Source organism: Zootoca vivipara, chromosome 7 (genome assembly GCF_965207765.1).
Source record: "Zootoca vivipara chromosome 7, rZooViv2.hap1.1, whole genome shotgun sequence".
NCBI lineage: Eukaryota > Metazoa > Chordata > Lepidosauria > Squamata > Lacertidae > Zootoca > Zootoca vivipara.
In genome coordinates this window covers 78,496,294-78,521,370 of record NC_142590.1, presented here as the reverse complement: position 1 = coordinate 78,521,370, position 25,077 = coordinate 78,496,294, and the positions used below count along the sequence as shown (strand labels likewise).

The window sequence follows — 25,077 nt, the reverse complement described above, 5'->3', positions numbered from 1 at the left end:
TAGCATAATTTTCCTATGGGGCCTTTTCTACCCTGTTTCCCTGAAAATAAGACATACCCATAAAATAACCTGCAGCAGGATTTCTAAGCATTTCCACAATATAAGCCATACCCCCCCAAAATAAGACATGGACGCGGCGCTCGCTGCCCTTCGCCATGCCGCGCCGCACCTGGAGCCCTTCCTGCTGGAATAAGACACCCCCGAAAATAAGCCATAGTGTGTCTTCTTAATGAAAAATAAATATAAGACAGTGTCTTATTTTCGGGGAAACACGGTATGCATTTGGTTCCTTCATTCTCTGGCTGTACTCATTTTGTGTACACACACACACACACACACACAATCTGATTGATTTCAGGAGGAATCACTTGCTTGGAGAAAACCGTGCCGTATGGTGTGAATCTTATCTGCAGCATAGTTCAGAGACGAGAATGAAACCTATATAGCAGATTAACTTCAGGTTCTTTTGCCAAACACTAGGGGCTTGATCCAGCTGCTGCTAAATTACAGAGCAATCCTAAATATAGGAATCCATCGTAAATTGTGCCCATTCCATAATCCACTCAGGGCTAGGCTGGCAGATGGAAAACACCCCCCTTTTTATCAGTGCACGTTCCACATGTTGCCATAACCAAGCTGAATGGAGTTAGGATCCATTGTACATCGCCCTGCCTGGTCCTTCTCCTGCCACTCTGCTGGTACGCCCATTTTTCAGGGCTTAACAGCAGCTGAGCTGCAATGAATGGCGTTACTCTGGCAAATATGCAGCTGTAGGGATGCAGGTGGCGCTGTGGTCTAAACTACTGACCCTCTTGAACTTGCCGATCAGAAGGTTGGTGGTTTGAATACACACAACGGGGTGAGCTCCCGTTGCTCTGTCCCAGCTCCTGCCAACTTAGCAGTTCGAAAGCACGCCAGTGTAAGTAGATAAATAGTGTAAAAAGTAGATAAAAGGCGGTTTCTGTCATGGTGTTCCATTGCGCCAGAAGCGGTTTAGTCCTGCTGGCCACATGACCCGGAAAGCTGCCTGTGGACAAATGCTGGCTCCCTCTGCCTGAAAGCGAGATGAGCGCCGCAACCCCATTGTCACCTTTTACTAGACTTAACTATCCAGGGTTCCTTTACCTTTTACCTTTATATACAGCTGTGCTGGGATTTATGCCATGCTGTGCTGGAAATCGGTCAGCTGAACCAGAGATCTGCTGGTTCAATTGCTCAATTACTTGGCAGGCCTTTTGATATTTTGTTGTCATTGCAAGTATACCACAAATGAACCAGGCCTTGTTAGTCGGTATTCCTCCCGTTTTACACAACCTGGACCAAACCGCCCATTGTGATGCAACCGCTGTGAACAGCAGCCATCCTATGGTATTCTGGTAACATCCCAGGGACTTGGGGAAATTCTGGTGTGGGGAGGAGACATCCTCTCGTTGCTTCAGGTGGGGAGATACATGAATGTCGGAGGTGACAAAATGCAGGGAAGGTGAACAGAGGTTGAACTGTGTGTGTGTGTGTGTGTGTGTGTGTGTGTGTGTGTCTCCGTGTGTGCAAATTGGTTTCTTAATTAAATCCACAAGCCCCATTATTATTGGACTCATCCCAGTTTTAACTACATGATGCCCCCTGCAGTGTTTTCAAAAAAGCAGCTAAAAGGGTTGTAATAAAAGGTAAGAGCCAGTGCCGGATTTACATATAAACTAAACAAGCTATAGCTTAGGGTCCCACACTCTTCGGGGCCCTCCCCCCCAAAAGTTGCCAAATGCCAATGTGTTTGCATTATTAAGTTTGTTATGAATAAAAATCATTTTAAGTTAGAGCTTAATAATTATTTCACTATTAATATGCTTCTTCTTAATTGTATTTCACGATTAATATACTTCTTCTTAATTGTATTTCAGTTCAACAATTACTTTGATAAAATGCATATTTTGTTATGTGCAAATGGCTTTAGATACAGTACCTATTAGGTCCATTAATTGCCATATAGCATATATTCAACACAAAAAAACAGCTGGACATATAAAGGGCCCCATTACCTTCAGTAGCATAGGACCTCATCAAACCTAAATCCGGCCCTGGTAAGAGGACCCTCCTCTGAAGCTCCTGTAATTCAAGCACTGGAAGTAAGGTGAGAGAGGAGGGAAGATTCCGCTCCCTTCACCTGCAAATCCCTTTTTGAGATATAAAGTGGAAATCTCACTCCTGCTTTATGCACGAACTGGATGGAAACGTGAGTGCATTTGCATAGCTGCTGCCATCACTTCTGTTAGACCCTCAACCTTTGGTTTACAATGGAGCTACAGTTTGGGTTAACCATGGCTGCTTAAGCATGCATTAAATATCAAACCATGTTTAGCACCAGGAAAGAGGAGGAAAATGGGGGGGCGGGAAGGGGAAGGGGCAAGAGTGGTCATTTCCAAAAATGGCTCCCATTTGAAAAGATATTTAAGCCATCTTCAAATTTATTTATTTTCCATCAAATTTAGTACAGAGAAGAGGAAGCCAGTAAGTCTAGATGTCCTTTATAGTGTATGCATTTCAATGAATACTGGTTTCTGGTGGGGTGGGGGTGGGAAAATAGGACATGTCATTTTAAGGGGTGAAACGTACTTTTTGCAAATTTCTTCTTTGAGAGGTTTCAAAAATATGTGTTTGAGTGTGAGCAATTAAAATCTGCTATTATTTTTGCGATTGGACAACAATTAGCTTCCTAAGTCTATGTTTGACGAAGAAGCACATAAACTGCTTGTGAAAAATCAAAGAATTTTTAATTTTGCCTTCTGAAAATGTCAGGTAATTCTAAATGGTAAATAAAATACGGTAATTTAAAATATTATTAATGTATCTGTAAGTACTTGGCAATCATTTTTAATGATTTCTGTTCAATTTTGCCAAGCAAACCTCAATTACATTAATTAAACCAAAATGTCTTTTGAATTCCCAAGACGTGCTACAACTTTATGGCACCCCTCATTTTTGGAATTTGAACATTCTATAGGGGAACAGGCAGGAAAGACCTGGTTTTGGGCTTCCCTGAGGCATCTGCTTGCCACTGTGGGAAACCAAGATACGTGATTAAGCGGCCACTAGTCTGATTCAACAGGAGTTTTCTTACATTTTTATCTCAGCCTCAGTGATAAAATGGGAAGGGGACAAATTTAATCGACAGATTTAAAAATTTGCCATGCTGTCTTTATGCAAAATTCACAGAACTAAATTGGTGTGGTATTAATGAACCTGTTCTGCTTTCAATAAATGCTGAAGAGGCCACAAGAGCTTCAGGGCATACTGACTGATTGCAATGCAAGCCACATTTATGGTTCTGTTAGGAGGTGCTGAAATGGATAGAGCTGTTGCTGGAGATGGGGTAGAAATCAGCTCGCATTTAAAGGTGAACCTGGCTATTAAGCACTTTCTGAAACAACACGTGAACTGAAAAAACAGCCACCATTCGAAATCTGCAATTATTCAGATTTAGCAATGCAGCTCACTACCGTAATACAGTAGCATGTTTCAAAAATGCATATGCTAAAGTATGCATAAAAATGCCTGCTTTGGTGAAAATAACAAACAAAAATGCATTGTATTATGGGAAATTGCATACAAAAATACATATATTAGGAGAAACTCGTGCTAAAATCGTGGTGAATTTTCATGAGCAGTTTAAATATATACAAATATTTATGTGGAAGTATGGAAAATTGAACGGGACGCAGGTGGCGCTGTGGTCTAAACCTCTGAGCTTCTTGGGCTTGCTAATCGGAAGGTTGGCGGTTCGAATCCCCACGATAGTGTGAGCTCCCGTTGCTCAGTCCCAGCTCCTGCCAACCTAGCAGTTTGAAAGCACATCAAAGTGCAAGTAGATAAATAGGTACCACTCCAGCGGGAAGGTAAATAGCGTTTCTGTGCACTGCTCTGGTTTCGGTGTTCCGTTGCGCCAGAAGCGGCTTAGTCATGCTGGCCACATGACCCAGAAAAACGGTCTGTGGGCAAACGCCGGCTCCCTTGGCCTGAAAGCGAGATGAGCGCTGCAACCCCATAGTTGTATTTGACTGAACTTAACTGTCAGGGGTCCTTTACCTTTACCTTATGGAAAATTGAAAACGGAACATTGATAAATGGATAGAAATCAAACTGAGACATTTGCTCACCCCTAGTTGTAGCTTAATCAAACATTGGTTAAATTGCTAGTGAAGAAGAAGAAGAAGAAGAAGAAGAAGAAGAAGAAGAAGAAGAAGAAGAAGAAGAAGAAGAAGAAGAAGAAGAAGAAGAAATTTTATTTAAACCCCACCCTCCCCAGCGAAAACCAGGTTCAGGGCTGCTAACATCAAATATATGACACATCACCATAAAATCAAGCAATCAGTTAAAATACATCTTAAAATCAAGTCAGAATCAAAGTGAAATCCAATCAGATGGCAACCCGCAAAGTAGGAATGAGGATCTTAAATGCTCACCAGGCCTAACTGTTTATACTGATCTTATATGAGCCTGTGAGAAAGGTTGGGGGGCCACTTTCATGCAAGTTCTTATAAGGATGCCGAGGCAAATGCATAAATGCTGATGAGCATTGCGCATGTTTACATGGATCGTGCCACATGCACAACACACCAGCTGGGATGTGCAGATGCTTCTGCTCTGTAATACAGGCTGTTCTTGGGTGCGCACTCTTTCGAAATCTGTTGTCCACAACAGTGTAATCCTGTGTACACAGCACTCCCCTTTATCTAAACCTCTGATTATCTTAATCTTTTGGATGCCGTCCCAACCATTTGACTAAATGAGGGCACATTTTTATTAGATATTTACGAGAATCAAAGCGCAGTATTCAGGCCTCAGGAATTTTTGGACTCTTTGCCATCATCTCCCCCTTTCCCCCTCCACTGCAAAGGCAGAGTGAGTCATAATAAGCCTGAGATATCTGCTGTACAATCATCAAAAGTACATTAAAAAAATATGAGTGGATTGGAAAATGTGAATATGGAACAGTGATATGGGGACCGGGCAGGAGGGGTGATGACATGAACTTGTGGCAGGTTTTTAAAGCAATGTGCTCCACACCCCCGCTATGAATAGCATATATTCGACTTGCCGGATGCATTCAAAATTAGTTCAAAAAGGGCCTAGATGAAATTACTGGCAATTAATTTAAGGTGTTTCTCCAGCATGCACAATGCTTCCCACTCCATTGCACTTGAAACTGTAAGAAAATGTGACTTTGGAGACTTTCAACCAAGTAGAGGGTGTTTCGTTAATTAAACAGCTGCTTGTGTTGCTAATTTAATCATTGGATTGCCAAATGCCTGCTGTAGATCCTATATGTGAAATACTGGAAGAACTAGAAGGTTACTTATATACTTTAGTAAAATAGTCTGCTCATTGGCACAATTAACACTTGTTGACTTTCTCTTTCGGTTTTCTTATGATAAGGCGTGAAAAATAGCCCTCAAAATGACTTAACTTGCAGCTCCACCAAATCGTAAATGTGTTGTTGCCGATTAAAATTGGCTCCTACCAATTAATCAAGCCAACTTTAGTTGATTGATCTACTGATTAAATTAATCTAACCTTGTGGCATGAGTTACATTGTATTATTATTATCTATTTGAGAAACCCTGGAATCCGTACGGTATAGCTCAGCCCATTGCCAAACTAGCTTCGGATTTTTTGCTGGCTCCATAGCATTAATCATGTACCAGCAATTCCACATGGTGCAGTATAGGCTCTGTTACATCAGGGCGCAGCCTATTAGTCTTTTGCACACTGGCATGCAGTTGGAAGTTCAACCATCCACTCAAAAGCATCTGGGCATGCAGCTTTAGATAAGTGTGCTGCTGATCAATTGCCAAAGCTTAGGATGTTGCTTAAACCTTTAAAAGGCTGGTGTGGCTTATCAGGTTTTGAGATTTTTTTGGATAGCTCTGGGAAAATGAGCCTAGAAATTACCCTAATTTAGAGTGTTGCTACACAGTATTAACCGTTTGTATCCAGTCATCTGGAGATACCCTTGTCAAAGTTGCAGGTCAAATCAGTGTGGCTTCTTTAATGATGTTTCCATGTATCTGGGCAGCACCGAGCTGCAGTGGCGGACTTTGGGCTCTCACATTTCAGCGGCGCCGCATGCAACGCTAAAATTCGGTGACACCCCCCCCCCCGCCTCTCATGCTCTGTTTTGCGAACCTGCGGCATTGCGCCCAGTGCAACCGCACCAGACGTGCTACCCTAAAACTGCATCTGTGAACTGCTTGGGGGCTAAGAGTTGCCATGGAGGACAACTTGGAAACATTTGCTAACTAACCTCTGCATGTTACCAGAGAGCATTCCTGTTGCAAAGAGAAGGGGGGGGGATCCCCAAAGTGACACAATATGCAGAAGTGGGTTGTTTGACTGTCAAGGCATGGGCTATTTCAGCAGGCACCCTCACAGTGCTCTTTGGCATGCTGGAGCGCAGGCGATGACTGCTTCAGGCTGCAATCCTAAGCACACTTATTAGGAAACAAGACCCATTGAATGCAGCAAGTTTTTCCTCCAAGTAAACATCTTTAAGAATTGTGCTAGGAAACATTCCTGTTTTTAAAACCGCTTCACTTTATTGGGCACGCAGTATGACGGCATTTGCATTTGTGCAGGAAAGAGGATGCTGCCAACCTTTTCGAATATTCATCGTCAACAGCGCTGCTCCTGATGCAATCAGCTCTTTACGCATTCACATAATGCACAAGTCATCTTCACCATTCATGTCAAAAGAGGGTGCATGGAGCTCTCCTCTCCATTGATGTATGGGGGGATCTCATTGGGGTGCAACTTCAGTTCTGGTCTTAGCTGCAAGAGCTTAAATGTTAATTTAAACTTGATTCCTCACATGCCAAAGGTAGTTAGTGGTGCTCCAGGTGGCTTCAGTTGTGTTTAAATTACAGTTCATTTGTGCAGCACTTACTTGCCCTCCAACACTCCTCTGATGAAAATCGGGATGTGTATCTTTTGCTGCCTTGGTCTTGCAGCTGCCCGCTGACTTGTGCAAGAGAGTGGCACCGCTGCAAGCACCGGCTCTTCCTCCTCCATGCTGGCACTGGAGGGGGGGGGCTGGGACAGGACATTCCAGGATCACATCAGAAGCCGGTATGGGTTCTGTGTAATTCCAGGAATGTCCTGTGAAAATTGGGACACAAATCGGCGCAAGAGAAATCCGAAAAACCGGCGCAGGAAGAAACCGCCCGAGCCCAGGGTGCTGGCTGCTTAAATCATAGCTGCCAAGTCTCCCATTTTTCGCAAGAAACCCCCGTTTTTTAAACCGTTTCCCGGTGGCAGCCCAGAAATGGTAAATCCCCCGGATTTCCTACCTGCCAGGGAGGCTCCATTTTGGGTCCTGGCGCCGCCCGATTTCCGGTGCCCAGACATGGGTAGTGCTGCACTGGAAGTCACTTCTACGCATGTCCGGACATGTGTAGAAGTGACTTCCGGTGCCACTCTGCCCATGCCTGGGCACCTAAAATCAGGCAGAGTGGCACTGGAAGTTGCTTCTACGCATGTCCGGACATGCGTAGAAGCGACTTCCGGTGCTGCGCCGCTGCTGATCCCGCATTTTTCAGCGGGAGACTTGGCAGCTATGGCTTAAATGCGCAAGGGGTGGATCCAAGGGAAGCCCAACGCCGGCTCCATTGGTTCCGCCCCCCCCCCAGCCCAAGTCATAGCTGCCAAGTTATCACTTTTTTTAAGGGATTTTTCCCTTATGCTGAATACGCTTCCTCGTGAGAAAAGGGAAAACTTGGCATCTATGGCCCAAGTCCCAGCCTGCACCCCCATTTGCCAAAGCCCCCTCCGCCCACCAGGAAGGGCCCAGCCAGGTTGAATTCTTCCGCCGGAGCCCCAGTGAAGCATCCTCCGTCCCACAATGCCGCTGCACGCGAAAGGGTGAGCGGGCTTATGCACCAAAAGCAAATGCCTCAGGCACTTCCTGAGTGTGGATGGCCTGCACACTTCCTGAGTGTGGATGGCCTGCACACTCTGTACTACAATTGCATCCCCCAGTTTCAACAATCCTTGTGCAGGACTACGGATGGCAGTCTCCATAGCTGGCAAGAACTTTGCAGAGCTCCCGCACCCACCAAGTGAAATGCCAGATTCAGCACTGAATGCTGTTTATTGGGACTCAGGGCTCCATCTCCCTGAGGCAGTAAACCTGTATCTGGCCTGTACCACTTCAGAGTATTGTTGGAGGCTCATTCTGTCATGTGGCAGAAAGTTCCTTGATGGAAAAAAGAGAGATCACCCTGCAGGGAACTCCCATGTCAGGAAGAGGGCCAGACAAGCACCCTATCTGATTTTCTATGAATGTTTATTTTATTTTATTTTGGCAAGGGGTAGATGGGAGGAACATTCAGTTATATAAATTTCCATTTGAAGAGGTACAGACCAGACACAGGTGAGGCCGAGGTATGTGTACCTTATGCGCTGACTTGCATTTTGTGGGCATCATCCAGAAGAAACTAGGTGTGGCGGCAGCAAGCCCGTGAAAGAAGTGAGATCTGATTCTTCCATGAGATGTGTTCAGCACAGCTCTGAACTGGGCTTTATCTATCCCTTAGAAGCACTTGCCTCAGTAAGCTTAAAAAAGGTTAACGTCATTTTACTTTTTAATCCATCAGGGATTTTCCTTGCTCACGTTTAAAATGTTAACACTATCCAACCATTCTGCCCTACACACACACTCTGCCCTACACACACACACACACACACACACACACACACACACACTTCTTTCTTTTTCATATTTGGCTGCCTTGGTGCTTTCTAACAGGAAAAATGTCCCATTTCCAAACAGGTTGATTTCATTAAATAAAAGGAAATGTCTCTACAATGGAGGGCTTTCCCTCCCTCCTTGTCCTATACCTAACTATGTGAACAAATGTGTTGATAAATAGACCAGCTTGCAGCTCAGTCCTGCTTGTTTACAGAAAGGAAATGAAGCTCCACTCCCTCATTAGTGCTGATGCCCACCTCTTTTTACCTAACTGCTATTTTTAGCGCTCAAGAGACTGAAAAATTTCCATTGAAGATCTGCTCTTCTCATTTCCTGGGTAGAGAAAACAGGAAGGCTTTTTTTAAAAAAAATTAAAGCGTCAGCCTTTGGGTCGTGTGAAACTAGATCAATTTCACCTCCCGCTGGATGCTCCCTTACATTGCAACACTCCAGAAGGGCAGCTGATCTGGGAGCAAGGGTGCCTTCAGGCTTCGTTATTTACAAAGAGCCAAGCAGCTCCCGAAAGCCCAAATATATATATATATATTTTAAAAAAATGTACTGCCTGATTCCATGCATGTTCATTGGACTGCGCTCCAAAGGTTTGGAGCGCATCTGCAGCACAATGTTTCAGGAAGTTTTATCAGGCACAAGCGTGTATAAGACTGCAACAATCTTAGACACATATATTCACATATATATGTGCATGTTTGTAAGATAAAATCTCGCAGTGTCTTGGACTTCACTGATCTTTTCACTGCATTTCCAGGCTTGAATGTATTATGAAAATGTGCACCATTGTCTTTTAGGGCACTGTTCTTCAACCTGTGGTTGTAGTTGAGGAATCTCTCTAACATGTTGGGATATCCTGTGGAACATCCCAGCCCCCTCTCACAAAACAAAGCATGATAATCATTTATCTAACAATTTCAAAATTCAGAAGTCAACGTTTGTACTAAAATTTTACTAAAATCACTATAAATTGGAATGTTAGTCAAGTACATTGGACAATTGTTAATTAATATAATTCTGAGAGTTCATTAAGTTTTTCCACATGAACCTGACCAGTTGTATCATGCTGCACATTTCAGTAAAAGGTAAAAGGTAAAGGACCCCTAGACGGTTAAGTCCAGCCAAAGGCGACTATGGGGTTGCGGCGCTTATCTTGCTTTTCAGGCCGAGGGACCTGGCATTTGTCCACAGGCAGCTTTGTGAGTCATGTAGGCAGCATGACTAAACCACTTCTGGTGCAACAGGACACCTTGATGGAAGCCAGAGTGCACGGAAATGCCATTTACCTTCCCGCCACAGCGGTACCTATGTATCTACTTGCACTGGCATGCTTTCAAACTGCTAGGTTGGCAGAAGCTGGGACAGAGCAACGGGAGCTCACTCCGTCACGGGGATTCGAACTGCCAACCTTCTGATTAGCAAGCCCAACAGGCTCAGTGGTTTAGACCACAGCGCCACCCGCGCTACGTTTAAGCTACGCTTAAGTAGCTGAGCCCAAACAGCAGTCAGCCAATGCTGTATAGATCCCCAAAGGTACCGTAGTACTTCAACATTGCCCAAAAGGAAGGGAAATGAAGACCCTGGGTAATAGTGGAGCAGCAGACTTATTTTTTTAAAGGAACTGCATTATCTGAAAGATTGCCTCTTCAGACATACTTGCCCATGGTCACTGAGATCCAGAGATGATGCTGTCCTAGCCGTGTTATCCATGCATGGACTTTAAGGATTTAGGGGGAGTCACTCTTGGCTCCAAGTTATAGAAGAACCTGCCTTGGGACCTTTTTGATTCTAGCACCACTGTGCTCTTCAGATACTGGAGATTCTTTGTTTCAGCTGGCTTCAAGTGGTCATTGATTTTGGGTTAACCTATACAGTATGTGATGTTAAACAGATCTTTGAATACCAAGTTTGGGATGCCAACATTCTTTGAAAAGAATTAGCAACAGGTGTTCTGGATCAGGGCCACACACGGGGAGGAGGTTAACCCTTTCCTTCTATCTTTTACCCCGGAAATCCTTTCCCTAGAGCTGCCATTTTTAAAATCTTTTGGTTTTAGTTGGATATGTACCTGCTTTGAAAAAAATTTGTTCTATCATTTCAACCTTGATGAGGGGTTATTCCTGTGAGCTTTATGGAGCATGTGCTTAAGCACATGGAGTCATGGAGAATACATACTGACTGACATAACCAACAGGGGATTGGGTACATTTCCCATTCATTATGAGAAATCATCATAATATGCCCAAGAATGTGAATTGATCAGAGATCAAATTGTACATTGCCTGGGCAATATGCATAATTCCCCACGTGAACAATACAGTCGATCAATTACTGTTCACATTACCTGATAGTGGTAACTTGTGCATTTTCACTAACAGCACCTGGACACCAGCTAAACATTGCCCAGCTAAACGTGCAAAATCCCCTGTTTGTGTCTCAGTTTCTGGAAATAAATGTTTTGGAACAGGAAGCCTGCTTTAATTCTCCTCTTTGAAATGAAACTGCTAGTGCCGGGTTTACCAGTGGAACTCTGTAAAACACCAGTTGAGATGGATTTTTTAAAATATTGAAATTGTGAATACTATTTTTTTATAACTTTAGTCTCTTTTTATGTGTGGGACAGGCATGGAGTCATGGGGTTGTGAAATTTTAGAAAAAGCACAGATTTCAATAATTGTCTCAGAATCCTGTTATCCAGAAAATACGTTAGTTCTCATCTTCTTCTTGCAAAAAAAAGTTTTTTTTAAAAAAAGTTCTTAAGGCTGGAAAGAGAGGCTCACCATTCTGTGAGCGGTATCTAGTGGAATTTCTCAAGCCAGAAAGGAGCCCAGCACAATTGTCAGTGGAGAAGCACAGACTTCACTGCTGGGTGGAACTCCTGCATATACAGTACAGCTGTCAATTTTGCCTGTTCTTAGCTCAGAGTATAGGTTAGAAAACGGAGTAAAAATGAGAAGCTACAGCATTATTCTGCAAATAATTTTAGATGCATCATTGCATTACATTGCATTGCTTTGCCATTTTGTATCCTTCCCTCCCTCCAAGGAGCTCAGAATAATGTATGGGTATGATGCCCATTGTAGGGTTGGGGGCAGAGCAAAAAGTGGTGATGCTAAAGAGGTATTCCAGCTAGGCAAAAGCAGCCACAGAGCAAGGCTAATGAGAGTTTGGCCTCATACACACACACACACACACACACACACACACACACACACACACACACTTTTTTGAGTTCATAAGTTTATTGTTCTAGCCAAAGGCCATGACAAACTTGTATTAAGCAATAGTATTAATAGAATATTGTAAAACATACATCTGTGATATAAAAATGTGCAAAGATTTAGCCCTGTTTATTAGCATTAAAACACAGTTTCCCTTGTGCATCTATTGACAGCTCTAATTCTAATATTATTTTGCCCCTTTAAAATCCAAATGGCTAACATCCATGATGTAATAAAAATATAAAAATATAAAATTGTCCAGTAGCACCTTTTAAACCAACTAAGTTTGTTCTGGCATAAGCTTTCGTGTGCATGCACACTTCTTCAGATACCACACAAACGCAACGAAAGCTTATACCAGAACAAATTTAGTTGGTCTATAAGGTGCTACTGGGGAAAAAAAATATTTTTTAATTTTTATTTCACGGCTACCTACCTGAATCTAGATCCATGATGTAAGAGAGAGAAGTTACCAGAGGCAGCAAGAAACTCAAATTCAGCTTGATTTCAGATTAAACCTCCGAATCACCACAGCAATTTATTTTATCTAACTCATTTTTTGTGGGGTTGTTTTCTTTAAGCCAGTACATAGAGGCCTACTCTCTGTGTTACAAAGCTATTATTGCCGCTCAAAAGAAACCAGACCACTTCTGCCGGGGTTTATGCAGACATTTACATTTTATCTTCACAACAGCCCTCAGATGGTAGATTAGGCTGAGAAATAGTGACTGTCCCGGTTCATGACTAGGTGATGATTCGAACTCAGGTCTTCCCAATCCAACACTTTAATCACTTGTCCATGCTGGGTCTCTGCATTGCTTTTGATGGCAAATCACACTAGTGACTTCATTTATTGTTCCCTTTAACTTTTTACTGTTAATTGTAACACCTATCCCCCCCCCTTTCCTCTTTTCCTTCACAGTTAATGAAATTATCAGGAAAGAGTTTTCTGGACTCCCTGCCAGAAGTCAAACATAGAAGAAGAGATTTGCGCGACAACTTTTACTGAATGCTTCCGCACCTGACCTCTTAGATTCTTCTCCTGCCCCATCAGCCTCCTGCTTCCTTAACTGATCATCTCAAGGCACCGGTTCAACACCAGGAACAATGGACTGGCATCAAACTGACAGCTTTGACTAAGCAGCTCGGCACCTCTCACTGTAAACATCAAAAAGAACACTCTTCCTTTTGTCCAAAGATCATGTTGTTCTCATGTTAGCAACGCATGTGCCTGACACAACCTATTAATATGACTACACACACACACACAGGAAAGAGAACTTCAGCAGCAATGAAAAGAGAGCATCAGTCTAGATGCCTGTGTAGAATTCTACGTCTGCTGTGAACAACAGATGAATTGCAAAGTCGCCCGCTCAGCAAAATACAGAGTGTGATGTTTCTAGAAAATTATCAGATTTGGGGAGGGAGGAAATTAATGGCCAGAACTAATGATGAGATAACGCATAGGCAGTGTGAGGCAGAAAAACATAGAGGAACAGATCTCTGCTTGCAGCATATATTTTTGTTCTTTTTTTAAAACCGAGGCCCAAACATCACGCTGCATGGTATCATAGGAGCTTCGGTGTCGTGCAGGAGGGCTGCTGTAATGGGAAGGGGGAAGAAAACCATGCAGTGTGGGCATAATGCCTTGTGATGCTGTAAAGCAGCTCTCTGGATTGTGGCTTTACCACATTGTTGCTCAACCCATAGGATGAACCGAAGACACATTTTCACTGCTTTGGACTAGAAAAGAGACGAACTCAAGGCATAGTACAGCCAAAAACTCAGTTGGGTTTTTTTTTTGGTGTGTTTTTGTGTAAGGCCTGCAGATTTCACGGAAGAGATTTCAGCATCTGCTTAAAACTCGTTTTTTTAAAATTAACTTTGCTTTGGTGGTGCTTCCAGTTTCCTATTAATTTACCAGGTGCTGCATTTGACTATATGCATAGCCCTGCAAAATTGAAACGGGTTGGTTTTTTAGGTTCCCTCTCAGCCCTACAAAGAATAGAATGTTTTTAAAGTCATCTCAACTTAAATTGGAAAGTGCTATTATGTTTTGTTTCTCAGGCTTTTCAAGTTCATCAAATCTCAAGCTTTCTCATAAGAATCTTAAGAGCAGGCAACCCTAAAAGACCTTACGCTTTCAAGTTTTTATTTACAGAAAACATATGATACTGAATAATTGAGGCTGCCATCTTGGGAGTTACCTGGGAATAAGCCCCATTGTATTCAATTGGGACTTATTTCTGAGTAGCCATGTAAATATAGTATTGTGCTGCCAATTATTGAAATCAAGTTCAGTTTCTTGGTGCTCATTGTGATAGTTCTCAAAACGCCCAGAAAACTCAGGGATCCTTCTTAACGATGTTGCAACAGAAGTGTTTTTCCCCTCAGTGAAGTATATTTAAATTTCCTAGCAAGAATGATTAACATGTTCTCAATGTGGAGATCTTGTTTTCTCTAATGGTTGTGTTGCAATGAGGAACAGCCTCTCTTCTTGGCCACCTTGCCGTATTGCAGAATTGGGGACTCAAGAGTCAGTCTATACATCTGGGTAAAGCACATGGTTCCTGAAACTGCACCATTTCAGACTGGAGATGGGGAAGCGGGAAGTTGCTGCATGTCGGCATGTTTCTCCAGGACATTTTCCTGCCTATGGAAAAGTATCATGTCAGGGTCAGGGAGCAGATTCTTCTACCTGACATGCTAGCTTTCCACAAGTCTCTCTCTCTCTCTCTCTCTCTCTCTCTCTGTGTGTGTGTGTGTGTGTGTGTGTGTGTGTGTGTGTGTTGTGGCTTCAAACATGTCCTGTAGTTCCCTATCTTCAATCCCAGGAACTCTGTACCCAGATGTGTGGACTGACTCAAGCATAGCCTTTCAGATAGTATACTGAAACAGTTAGTACTCTTATTGCTAAAGTACTGGCTCACAGTTTGTGTCCCCTGCCCTGGCCCCACAACACATGTTGGGCAGAAGGGAAACAAGTCCTACGCCCTGTGTCAACTGGGCACTCCAAAATAATTAGTAGCTGCAGGAAGAGTTACTACAGACCCAGAGCTATAACAAGTCCTTCCCATTGCACCAGCTCTTTATTAATAATAGTACATTTGTAGCAGTATTTGCTCCCTGCTCTCCATACTGTTGATCTGATTCCCTCTTGGGATGTCTGCACTACCAAGCAAAGAAAGTGGGACCGGTTCATCTGCCATGGGTGTCTTTAAATTTTGTGCAATGTTGGCAAAGAGTGCTGGATTCCAGGAGTTGTGTTGTGGCTGGCACAGCTCCCTACCAGATGATCAAGTCAAAAGTTACCAAGGCCACACAAAGTTAGATGAGAGTTTTGCATTCCATCCTTTTTTTTTTAAACGAGGCAACAGAATTTTTTTTCTGCCTTTGGGGGATGTCACTGTTGCCATTAAGAAGGCATAATGACATTAAATCTGATCTTGTTTAGCAAGGCACATTCTGACACTGAAAGTAGCTAAGGGAAATTGTTATAAAGAGTCTGTTGTTTTGAGGAAGAAGGGAGAAAAAGAAGCATTCCCTCCCCGCAAAAAAGCCCCCCCCCCCAAAGTAAAGTACTTCACTTATTTAAAAATCCCACACTAACAACTCAGTGGGACCCAAATGCCTGTCAACTGTTTACATCCACTAAGCATAATGACATGATTAAAATGGGTTGTCATCAGTGCTAGTCCTACACAGAGTAAGCCCATTAAAATTAATGGGCAGGACTAACTTAGTCCCATTAATTTCAGCAGGTCTATTCTGAGTAGTTACAAGCTATGCAACATTGTTGTTGTTGTTGTTTAGTCGTTTAGTCGTGTCTGACTCTTCGTGACCCCATGGACCATAGCACGCCAGGCACTCCTGTCTTGCACTGCCTCCCACAGTTTGGTCAAACTCATGTTCGTAGCTTCGGGAACACTGTCCTACCATCTTGTCATGAGGTGGCCAAAGTATTGGAGCCTCAGCTTCAGGATCTGTCCTTCCAGTGAGCACTCAGGGCTGATTTCCTTCAGAATGGATAGGTTTGATCTTCTTGCAGTCCATGGGACTCTCAAGAGTCTCCTCCAGCACCATAATTCAAAAGCATCAATTCTTCGGCGATCAGCCTTCTTTATGGTCCAGCTCTCACTTCCATACATCACTACTGGGAAAACCATAGCTTTAACTATACGGACCTTTGTCGGCAAGGTGATGTCTCTGCTTTTTAAGATGCTGTCTAGGTTTGTCATTGCTTTTCTCCCAAGAAGCAGGCGTCTTTTAATTTCATGACTGCTGTCACCTTCTGCAGTGATCAAGGAGCCCAAGAAAGTAAAATCTCTCACTGCCTCCATTTCTTCCCCTTCTATTTGCCAGGAGGTGATGGGACCAGTGGCCATGCCAGTAAAAGGATAATCTCAAAAATTGCAACCTGGCAGCTCCAACTGGAGGGCAGGGCAGATGTTTCTGGCATGTGAATTGGTTTTCAGTTTCACCAGACTATCCTTTAAAGTCAGTCCTCAATCACAATTCATATTCATTCCAACAGCAAATCCACAGGTGCCTCATGTCTCATGCCAAGTAAAGTACCAGACAAAACATCCAATTGTTTTGCCCATTCTTTGGTTGCTGTTATTTGTCCTACAAAGAAGTGCCTTTTAAAATATAATGCTTATCTTGGCTCAGTACAGACAAGCCAATATAAAATGCATTTTTTAAAATTAAAAAAAATGTGGTGCAAGTTGGGCATGGCTTTAAACATCAAAACAACAGTAAACAAAAACCAAACATTTGGCAGATTTATAGTGCTTTTGGACACTCTTATAAGCTAAGAGAACTATGTGGACTTGTGATGAGGCTTACGCAATAAAGGGACTAAAGTGCATTTTTTAAAATAGAAAAGCTAGAAGTAAAGCAAAGCAAAATGATTTCAGCACAATTCCCATCATTATCATAGGTGAACAGGACTTCTGGTGTGTGGATCACAGGCTCTGACAATCTATTTGAATTAAAATTGCTTGCTGGGAATGATGCCTTGAACTTGCATTTCCATTCAAGAGCAGGGCAATGTTAAGTTTGTGCAGGTGCTGAAGCTTGATAGTATAGGCTACAGTATTTTGGAATGCTATGCTGCATTCCTGCTTTTTCCCTTCCTCCCAACAAGACAGCAATACATCATGTTATCAATCACATTGTGGTGCCTCCTCTGATGAATCCTGAGGTGTATCTGCTTTCTTGCTAAATCAGGGACATCCTGTATGATAATATCCACCTCAAATGCATTCTGGGGCGGGTAGGGATCAAGGTAAGTGACAGATACAGAGCTTTCACACAGGCTGAGGCAACCATCAGGTGTCATCACAAGCTTTTAAAAGCACAGGCACGTGAATTATGCTTGCTTTTCTCCAAGTTCCATGGGGATGAAGTCACAACAGATTTTTTCATAATGATCCATTTGCCTCGTTCAGTGCTTCTTTGCAAGTTGCAATGAAATAAATGGGAGGTGCACTGCTAGATCCTCTAATATCCTCCTTACCTGCTAGGTTACAGTTTTATATACTGTATATCTTTAGTATATAGACTGCAATTTTTTTATGGCTATATGAAGGCAAGGTATCCTACTGTATCAGCTTTTGAACATTTTTGCAAGCACCTGCTTGCTAATAATAGAGCCTTAACCAGGTATATATGTATTTCCGAAGCAAGGGAGGCCTTTTCAAAGCCGCAGTATAGATCTCTCTTTCTAATAAAATAAGTGGATACATTAAGGTAGCATAAATAATTTTGAAAGCTTCCGTGTACTAAATTATTTCTTTTCCTTTTGCAGTAGTTTTACAGCATTATTGTTTGCAATGTTGGCACACGCTTTTGGGGGCAGTGGAATGTGTGTATGTTCAAAGTAACATCAGGTTCACCTGGGGCAAGTGAATTGCCTTGTGTGAGTAATTTGTTCTCAGTTTCTCTGGAAGACAGCCATAGTTGCATATGAGGAAATTCTCTCTTTCCTCAGTTATCTGAATGTTTCACTACAGTGCCTTCCTGCTATTGTACCAAAAGTCCTCCCAAGGCATTGTCTGTGGGCTGAACAATTGTAATGCGTTTTCCATCAATGTTATACTGTGCTAAAGTATAAGCAAAATATTGCGACTCAAAAGATCATCTCACTGTGTTTGGGTTTGTGTGTGTGTGTGTGGTTGTTGTTGTTTTTTTTAAAAAACCACTTTCCTATCACATCTTTGCCTACAAATTACAGGATGAGCTCTTGTAAACTTTTGCACCAAATTAGACAATACAGAGAAAATGAAGCCATCCGTCTTAACATCTAAACAGTCAGCGGGTATTTACGGAGACGGCAGATGTTAGGAAGGGTCTTTTGTCATTGTTGAATGCATTTTGGAAGTAAAGATTGCCAGAGGAGAAATTGCAGGGGAAGATAATTTGTCATTAAATGCTCACAATTTGGTTACAAATTGTCTCCCTCTTTTCTTAATTATCCGTGTGCTGGGTTGGCGGGGGGGGGGGCTTCTATTTTTAATGTGTGAGATTGATCAAAATTTGAGATCACCTGAATTTTAGTGGCTTTGAGGTTAAAGTGTCCATTGGATGTGATGACAGTGGTAGAAAGAATGTTGAATAGTTATGGTTTTCACTCAGTTAATACTGCCTGTGGGTACAATGCAGCCAAATTGAAGCACTTTTCCTCTCTCTCCTTTTTGCTAGATAGTAGATTCACGTAAGATGTACGTCATATAGACAACATAAACCCACTGATTTCAGGGAGAGAGAGAGAGTTAAGTGCATGCTTAACCCATCAATCAAAATCATTGGGATTCATGCTTACACTTGTCTTGACTTTGTGTTCCATGTAAAGATGCGCCTTTCCCATCTTCTTGTTGAAATACAGCACGTTCTAAAATGTAGAATATTTTCAAAGATAGCACTAGGTAACTATATTAAAAACATGCTGCTTTTTGATGTTATATCTCAAAGTTCTTGAAATTAGATAGCACAATTATTATTATTTTTTTGAAAATATATATATTTTGTACTATACGGTCCTTTTAAAGAAGAAAATGTCTACTATGCTTCTTAACTGCCACAAATAATGCAACTCCTCCATGCTGGTATTTATAAATCTCCAGTTTGCATTTCTTCAGCTGCAGCTTTAAATAAGTGCTCTTACTCAAAAGCAAGCCCGGTTGGTATTGGTGAACGCAGTCGGAGGGGTAGTCCGAAACATTTGGAGGGCACCAGGTTGGGGAAGTCTGCTTCAATGACTCTTTGGTGTGATGTGTAAGTCGATGTATGTTTATGATCCTGCCACTTTGTGTGGCTATTGACATTTTAAATACAACCTTGGGAATAATTTGTCCATTGAACGTTTCGGTTGAACGTTTCTCGTTACGTAAGTACTGCTGAATAAGAGACGCAAAGAACAGTTATCTGTTTCGTTGACAAATAAATAATGTCATAGCCAGTTTATAAGGTTTATTTATCCATTTCTACTTGCTTGTGCATAATGAATGTAACAATTAAACAACAGCATCTCTCGCATTTCCAGGGCATTGCACAAAGTGTCAGATGAATGTGCTGTAGCAATTGTACAATCTCATATAGGCCAAAGTGGATTGGGTATATTGTTGATATGGCAAATATGTCCAGCAAGACTCTTTTGTGCAGTCTGCAGGAGACTAAGAGCCTTGATAATCGTAGCTTTTATTTGTAAATGTTAGTTTCTAGTTCTCATGCTTACAGAGATGAATGTCTATAAATCTAACAGCGAAAAGCTTAAATGATCAGAAAACAGGAAGCGAGCAACAGGATGCACAGATTCATTTGTTTTTCAAGTCTACATTTTCCAAGAGTTTCAGAGTATTAACTCAGGTTCTTAACATGTGAGGATAAAGGCTATCAGAAGAAATACATTGTAAAATAATAAGCACAGTGGGGTGCAAATCGCACTTAAGTTCTCCTGTTTTCAATTGAATTTAGGTATTTCAGTCTCTGGGTTGTGCACATTATATGCAACAACAGTACTTGGCACCTTTAATGTTCCAGAAAGGCGATATGCAAATTGTTTTCTGCAATTAACTAATGATATACTAATTAGCAGCGGCCTTCCAGTTCTTTTCCTGAAGTAGTTGGCCATCCCTCATACAATGTTGCTATCAAATGTTGGGAAGGAGTTTGCGTCCAAGCTACATCAGACTGAAGTCTATGGATATGGAATTTAACTGGTTTTTTTATTTAGAAAATTGCACTAATTTGTGTGTGATCATCTCAGCTTGTCCCAAAACTAATCCAGCAAAGCTGGAAAACTTCAGTGAATTGCCGACCATCTCCTGCCATTTGGAAAGTCAGGTGTAACTGCATTGAGCACCAAGATATAAAGTGCATCAGTCTTGCTTTCGTTCAGTAGTAAAATACTTGTCTGTATAAGGGGTGTTCTCGGAAGCAGAAATGTTGAGACCGTCCTGTAATGGGGCACCAGCCTATTGACCATTGTTGATTAATGGAACCATCAGGTTGAGAGGCAACATGCCAGTGAATGGCAGCTGCAGGGAGCAATAATGGGAGAGAGCTTTTGCCTCTGTGTCCTGGTCCTTGGCTTCCCAGGAACATCTGGTTGGCCACTGTGGGAAACAGGATGCTAGACTAGATAGCCCTTTGGTGGGATCTGACAGGGCTTTTCCGAAGTGACACCAAAGATTTCAGTTTCCCACATCTGTAAACCAAATGAAAGAACTGTGCCGATCAGATTGCACATTTGGTTAAAAGACGGGTCTCTTCCATTTTTTTTTTGCTGGTTGTCAACATTTGCACGCAAGAAACTGAAAAACTAAAATACATGTTTAAGCAAAACAAAAACAAAACAACCTGGTGAAAACACTCTTAAGGGGCAATTCAGCATGGGCAAGAAAGACCCTTTCGTTCTCATAGAAATCAAGCACAACATGCATTTTGGGGTGTTTCCAGGTGCTCTAAAGAAAATATCCAGCCTATATTTGCAGCTAGCATTGTACATTATTTACTGCAAAACAAAAAGATGCCTAAAGGGAAAGCAGCTTTTAAATTGCTCATATATATATATATATATATATATATATATATATATAAATAAAACTAAAATTGCTTGTTCAAAATGTTTTAACTTTTTTAAAACAACAACAACTGAGGTTGTATCTTGATATATCCCCCCATGTAATGTTTTAATCTCCAATTTAATTGTGATTTTGCTTTTTGTAAAATATTTTTATACAGCTTGTATTATTATAGTATAGCAATAAATCAAAGGGCAACAACTACTGTATGTGTGTTCTTCTTATGAGCTTGTACTTTTTGTGAAATCAGAGGGGCGACGTGAAGGGCTTCTGACAGGGGTGTCCAAACTTTTTTTCAAAGAGGGCTAGATTTGATGAAGTGAACATGCGTGAGGGCTGACCAAAGTTGTTGTTGACCTTTTTAAAGGATTTTACCCCAGGAAATAAACTGCCACAGAGGCTAGATTAAACTGACCGGCAGGCCGGATTAGCCCCCCCCCCCAAACAGACTTTGGACATGCAACTGGGTTTTCCAAGGATCAAATTGCTGCTTACACAACTGTCAGCCTAGAGGGCACCAGGTTGGCAAATGCAAGCCACACATGTCCTGTGAAGCAGGGGCCAATGGGACGTGTTTAGGACCTTCCCTAGTCAGCAGGTAATTTTGCAGACTGGCAGTAGAGTATGAGAGGTGGTAGAGCTAAACAGCCAACCTCACCTCCTAAAGTGAACTGTTGGCCAACAAACACTACAGTCTTTACTCTTTATTCTCTGCTTTCAGTTTGTGTTGTTGGGAGAGGTGACAGTATGAGTGTCAATCAGCCAAACCAATAAAAGATCCTTGTAACACTTGTTGGGCTAAGACATTGATTACGACAAAAGCGTTTGTGGGCTAGAGTCCATTTAAAATGTTATCCTCGGTTGGGAGATAATGTATGATGTGTATAGAAGAAGCGGGGGGGAGCAGTGGGTTTAAAATAGCAAACAAATGCACTAACACATCTGTGTCCATATGGACTGAAACTAAAAAGGAGAACCAGGATAAAATCTTTCCCTGGTTGGAAACTATAGCTGTCAATCACATTTGGATATTAAAACATAGAAAGGATAGATAACTCTTTGGACCACCGAGGAGTACTTGGTTCAGCCTTGAAGTCTCTTTGCAGTCAGTCATAAGGGCTCCCAGGATCTACTTCCGTTGTCTATCTGTTAATCCCCACATCACAGTGGAGCATTTTGAGGCATTATAATTAGCTGTGGTTCCTCATTGCAGGGGGTTGGACTAGATGACACACACACCCCGGACCCCTTCCAAATCTGCCATTCCATGATGCTATAACTGCCATACACAACCCTGGCAAACACTTTCCATGTCTGCTCTACAATGACTCAAGAGCTGAGCTTTAAATGAATGACATTCCTTACCCATGGAAATGGAAACACCTTGAACACACCCATCACAACTTAAGAAAACCGGAACCAGCAGAAGAGTCGTTTCTGCAAAGCACATCACTGCCCCCTTGAGGAAAGCATCAGCCTATCTCTATCCCCCCCCCCTTGTAATTCTGGCACCGCAGAGACATTCATGTTAACATACCACACACTGAGCAAAGTGCTCCTGCTTTGCTGACAACGCAGAGCCAGTTATATTTCCTGTCAAGAGATGCATGGAGCTAATGAGAAAGAAGGAGGAAGAAACCCCAGGATCTGGCAAAGTCCCAAGCAGAGTGCAGTAGTGAGTTGTAAAGTCACATCCACACATCCGGCTTAACAACATGACCGAATTAGCAATGCATTCCTTTGGAGGATATGCTGCTAATAAGCCCATATGGCTCTGTTTTTCAAATGCTTCCATGTTGTTGTTCGTCTTGCATTTAGATAGTGCATCTACAAGCGGTGGAAGTTAGCGAATGGGGCACTGCCCTAGCAACCTTGACCAAGGGGAAGATGGCACATGGCTGGGATGGGATGGTGGAGGGTGTGGAATAAAAGCACGAAGGCTGTGCAATCCTAAACCTATTTACTCAAAAGTAAATGTTATGGTAAATAGCAGGTGTGGGCCTGCATCGCTCACCTGACCCCCCCTCCGGCTGAGTCGCTATACCAGGACAGAGATGAGGAAGGTTCAGGCAGTGGCAAGGTTGGTGTAGTGCAAAGGCATTGGCAGAGCCCCTCTGGTACTCCTGCCGAAGCATTTGAACTGTGCTGACTACACCAATACCTAGCCCCTCCAGCTTCTTGTCCAGCTATGCAGCAGTCAAAAGGTTAGGTGAGTGGTCCAACCTCACAATGCCTTACCCTACTGGTCATGGTGTTCAGTGGCGATTACTTCCAGGTAAGTAGGCACAACACTGCAGCTAAAGCACTCCTGCCAGAAGGCTGTTTCAAGCTCAAGGCCCTTATTAAATCCAACATTATCCACGGGTATCAGCAGTCTGTTGCTTGCAAGTTTCCCAAAGCTGAAAAGCTATATCCATTAAAGTGGGTGGGAATGTGCAAGTCCAAGTGTGGAGCACTTAGTGCAACTGTCTGGGCTATCAAGAGTGAGGTGGAAATTTGATTTGAGAGATAAAGAGTGCAACATGTATTAAGTCTCAGTGGTAGAGAAATTAAAAAAAAGAAATATTCCTTGAATCCTTGTTCAATAGAAACACCCAGCCATTCATTAATGGCATTGTTCAGTATTTTAGGAACTAGCAAAATGGGCTAGTTCCTGAAAGATCTATTTTAGGAATCTAAAAATAGATTCCTAAATTTATTAAGAAGTTCTCCTGTGCACAGCCCATTTATTCCAGTGGACTTCTGCAAGAGAGTGTCCTAATAGATTGCACCTTTTTGCCACCACCCCGTGTGTGTGTGTAACTAGTCGATATCTCTTCCAATGTAATTGTTGGTTGCCTAGAAACATCCCATGTTGGTGCACATGGCTGGAACATGTGGGAGAATCAATGTTGTTTACAAAACACAAAGTCATTGTGATGGCAAAAAGCATGAGTCAGCGTGACCCCTGAAAGGGATTGCTGCAGCTGGAAGAGACTCAGTGGACAGAAATGCCTCAGCAACCCAAACGAACTCTCTCTCGCATGCACCTAAGCCAATATCTCCTCTTGGAAAGGAAAAGAGAGAGAGAGAGGACTCAAAAGAAGCACAAACGCTTCTCTGCTGCCTAGCAACTGACTGTTATAGCAACAGTCTCCATGGGAAAGTGGAGGATTTGTGAATGAGTTCTATAGTGAGCTTGCTTCAGCTGACATCACCCCCCACCATGGCAAACACTGCAGCCCTCAGTCATTCAAGCAAAACCCTTAATGAAGGCAAATGGGAGAGCTGCCTAATTGTGAATTACTGCTTTGGGGGGGTCACAATTAGATGCCAATTTATAAGCATCAGAGGCGCTGACTAGAGTAAGGGAAACAAAGAGGCCATGGAATCAAAATAAAGCTTTCAGTCATGGAGGGATGGGGCTCTTGTGGTCCTCTAGACATGGTTGGACTCCAGCTCCTATCAGTCCCCAGCCAGCATGGCCAATGGATGATGGGAGTTGTAGTCCAACAACAAATAAAGAGCCACAAATTCTCCATTCCCGGGCTGCAGGGTTCCCCCCCCCCTCAAAACAGTTTTATTACCTCACCTGCTCTTAGAATGGAGCACACCACATGCTGCCCATCATACCTGCCAGATGAGCGGGGTATAAATAATAAAATTATTATTATTTTTATTAGCCTGCCCTGTAGATGACCTGGCTTGTTGACAGCTCGTTGACAGCTATGGACCCATGGGGAAAGTCTCCCACCAATCCCAGAAAGGAAAACAACAACAATGCATTTATATTCTACCGTTCCTCCAAAGAGCTCAAGGTGGAGTGAGTGCACATTTTTCTCCCCTCCATTTTCTCTTCACAACAACCCTGTGAGGTAGGTTAGGCTGAGAGCAAGCTTCAGAGCTGATTGGGGATTTGAATCCTGGTCTCCCAGGTCCTTGTCCAGCATTGCAGCATTCTGCACTGGCTATGAGTTGGGAGAGCATGGGAGTTCCATACATTTCCTTTGCTCTGAGATATATTAGATGAAGCCTTTGG

At 42.6% G+C, this 25,077-nt stretch overlaps 1 protein-coding gene across 6 annotated transcripts in view; it reads left to right on the top strand.

Annotated features, from left to right (window-relative positions):
* Positions 1–21,260, top strand: part of NFATC2 (nuclear factor of activated T cells 2) — a 138,799-nt gene extending 117,539 nt beyond the window's left edge. For all 6 annotated transcript variants that reach the window (XM_088674657.1, XM_088674656.1, XM_060277311.2 and 3 more), the window contains one exon: positions 12,896–21,260. In XM_088674657.1, the coding sequence (XP_088530783.1) occupies positions 12,896–12,951 (56 nt within the window). In that variant the 3' untranslated portion in view covers positions 12,952–21,260. The remainder of the gene's footprint in view (positions 1–12,895) is intronic.
* The last annotated feature ends 3,817 nt before the right edge of the window (positions 21,261–25,077 follow it).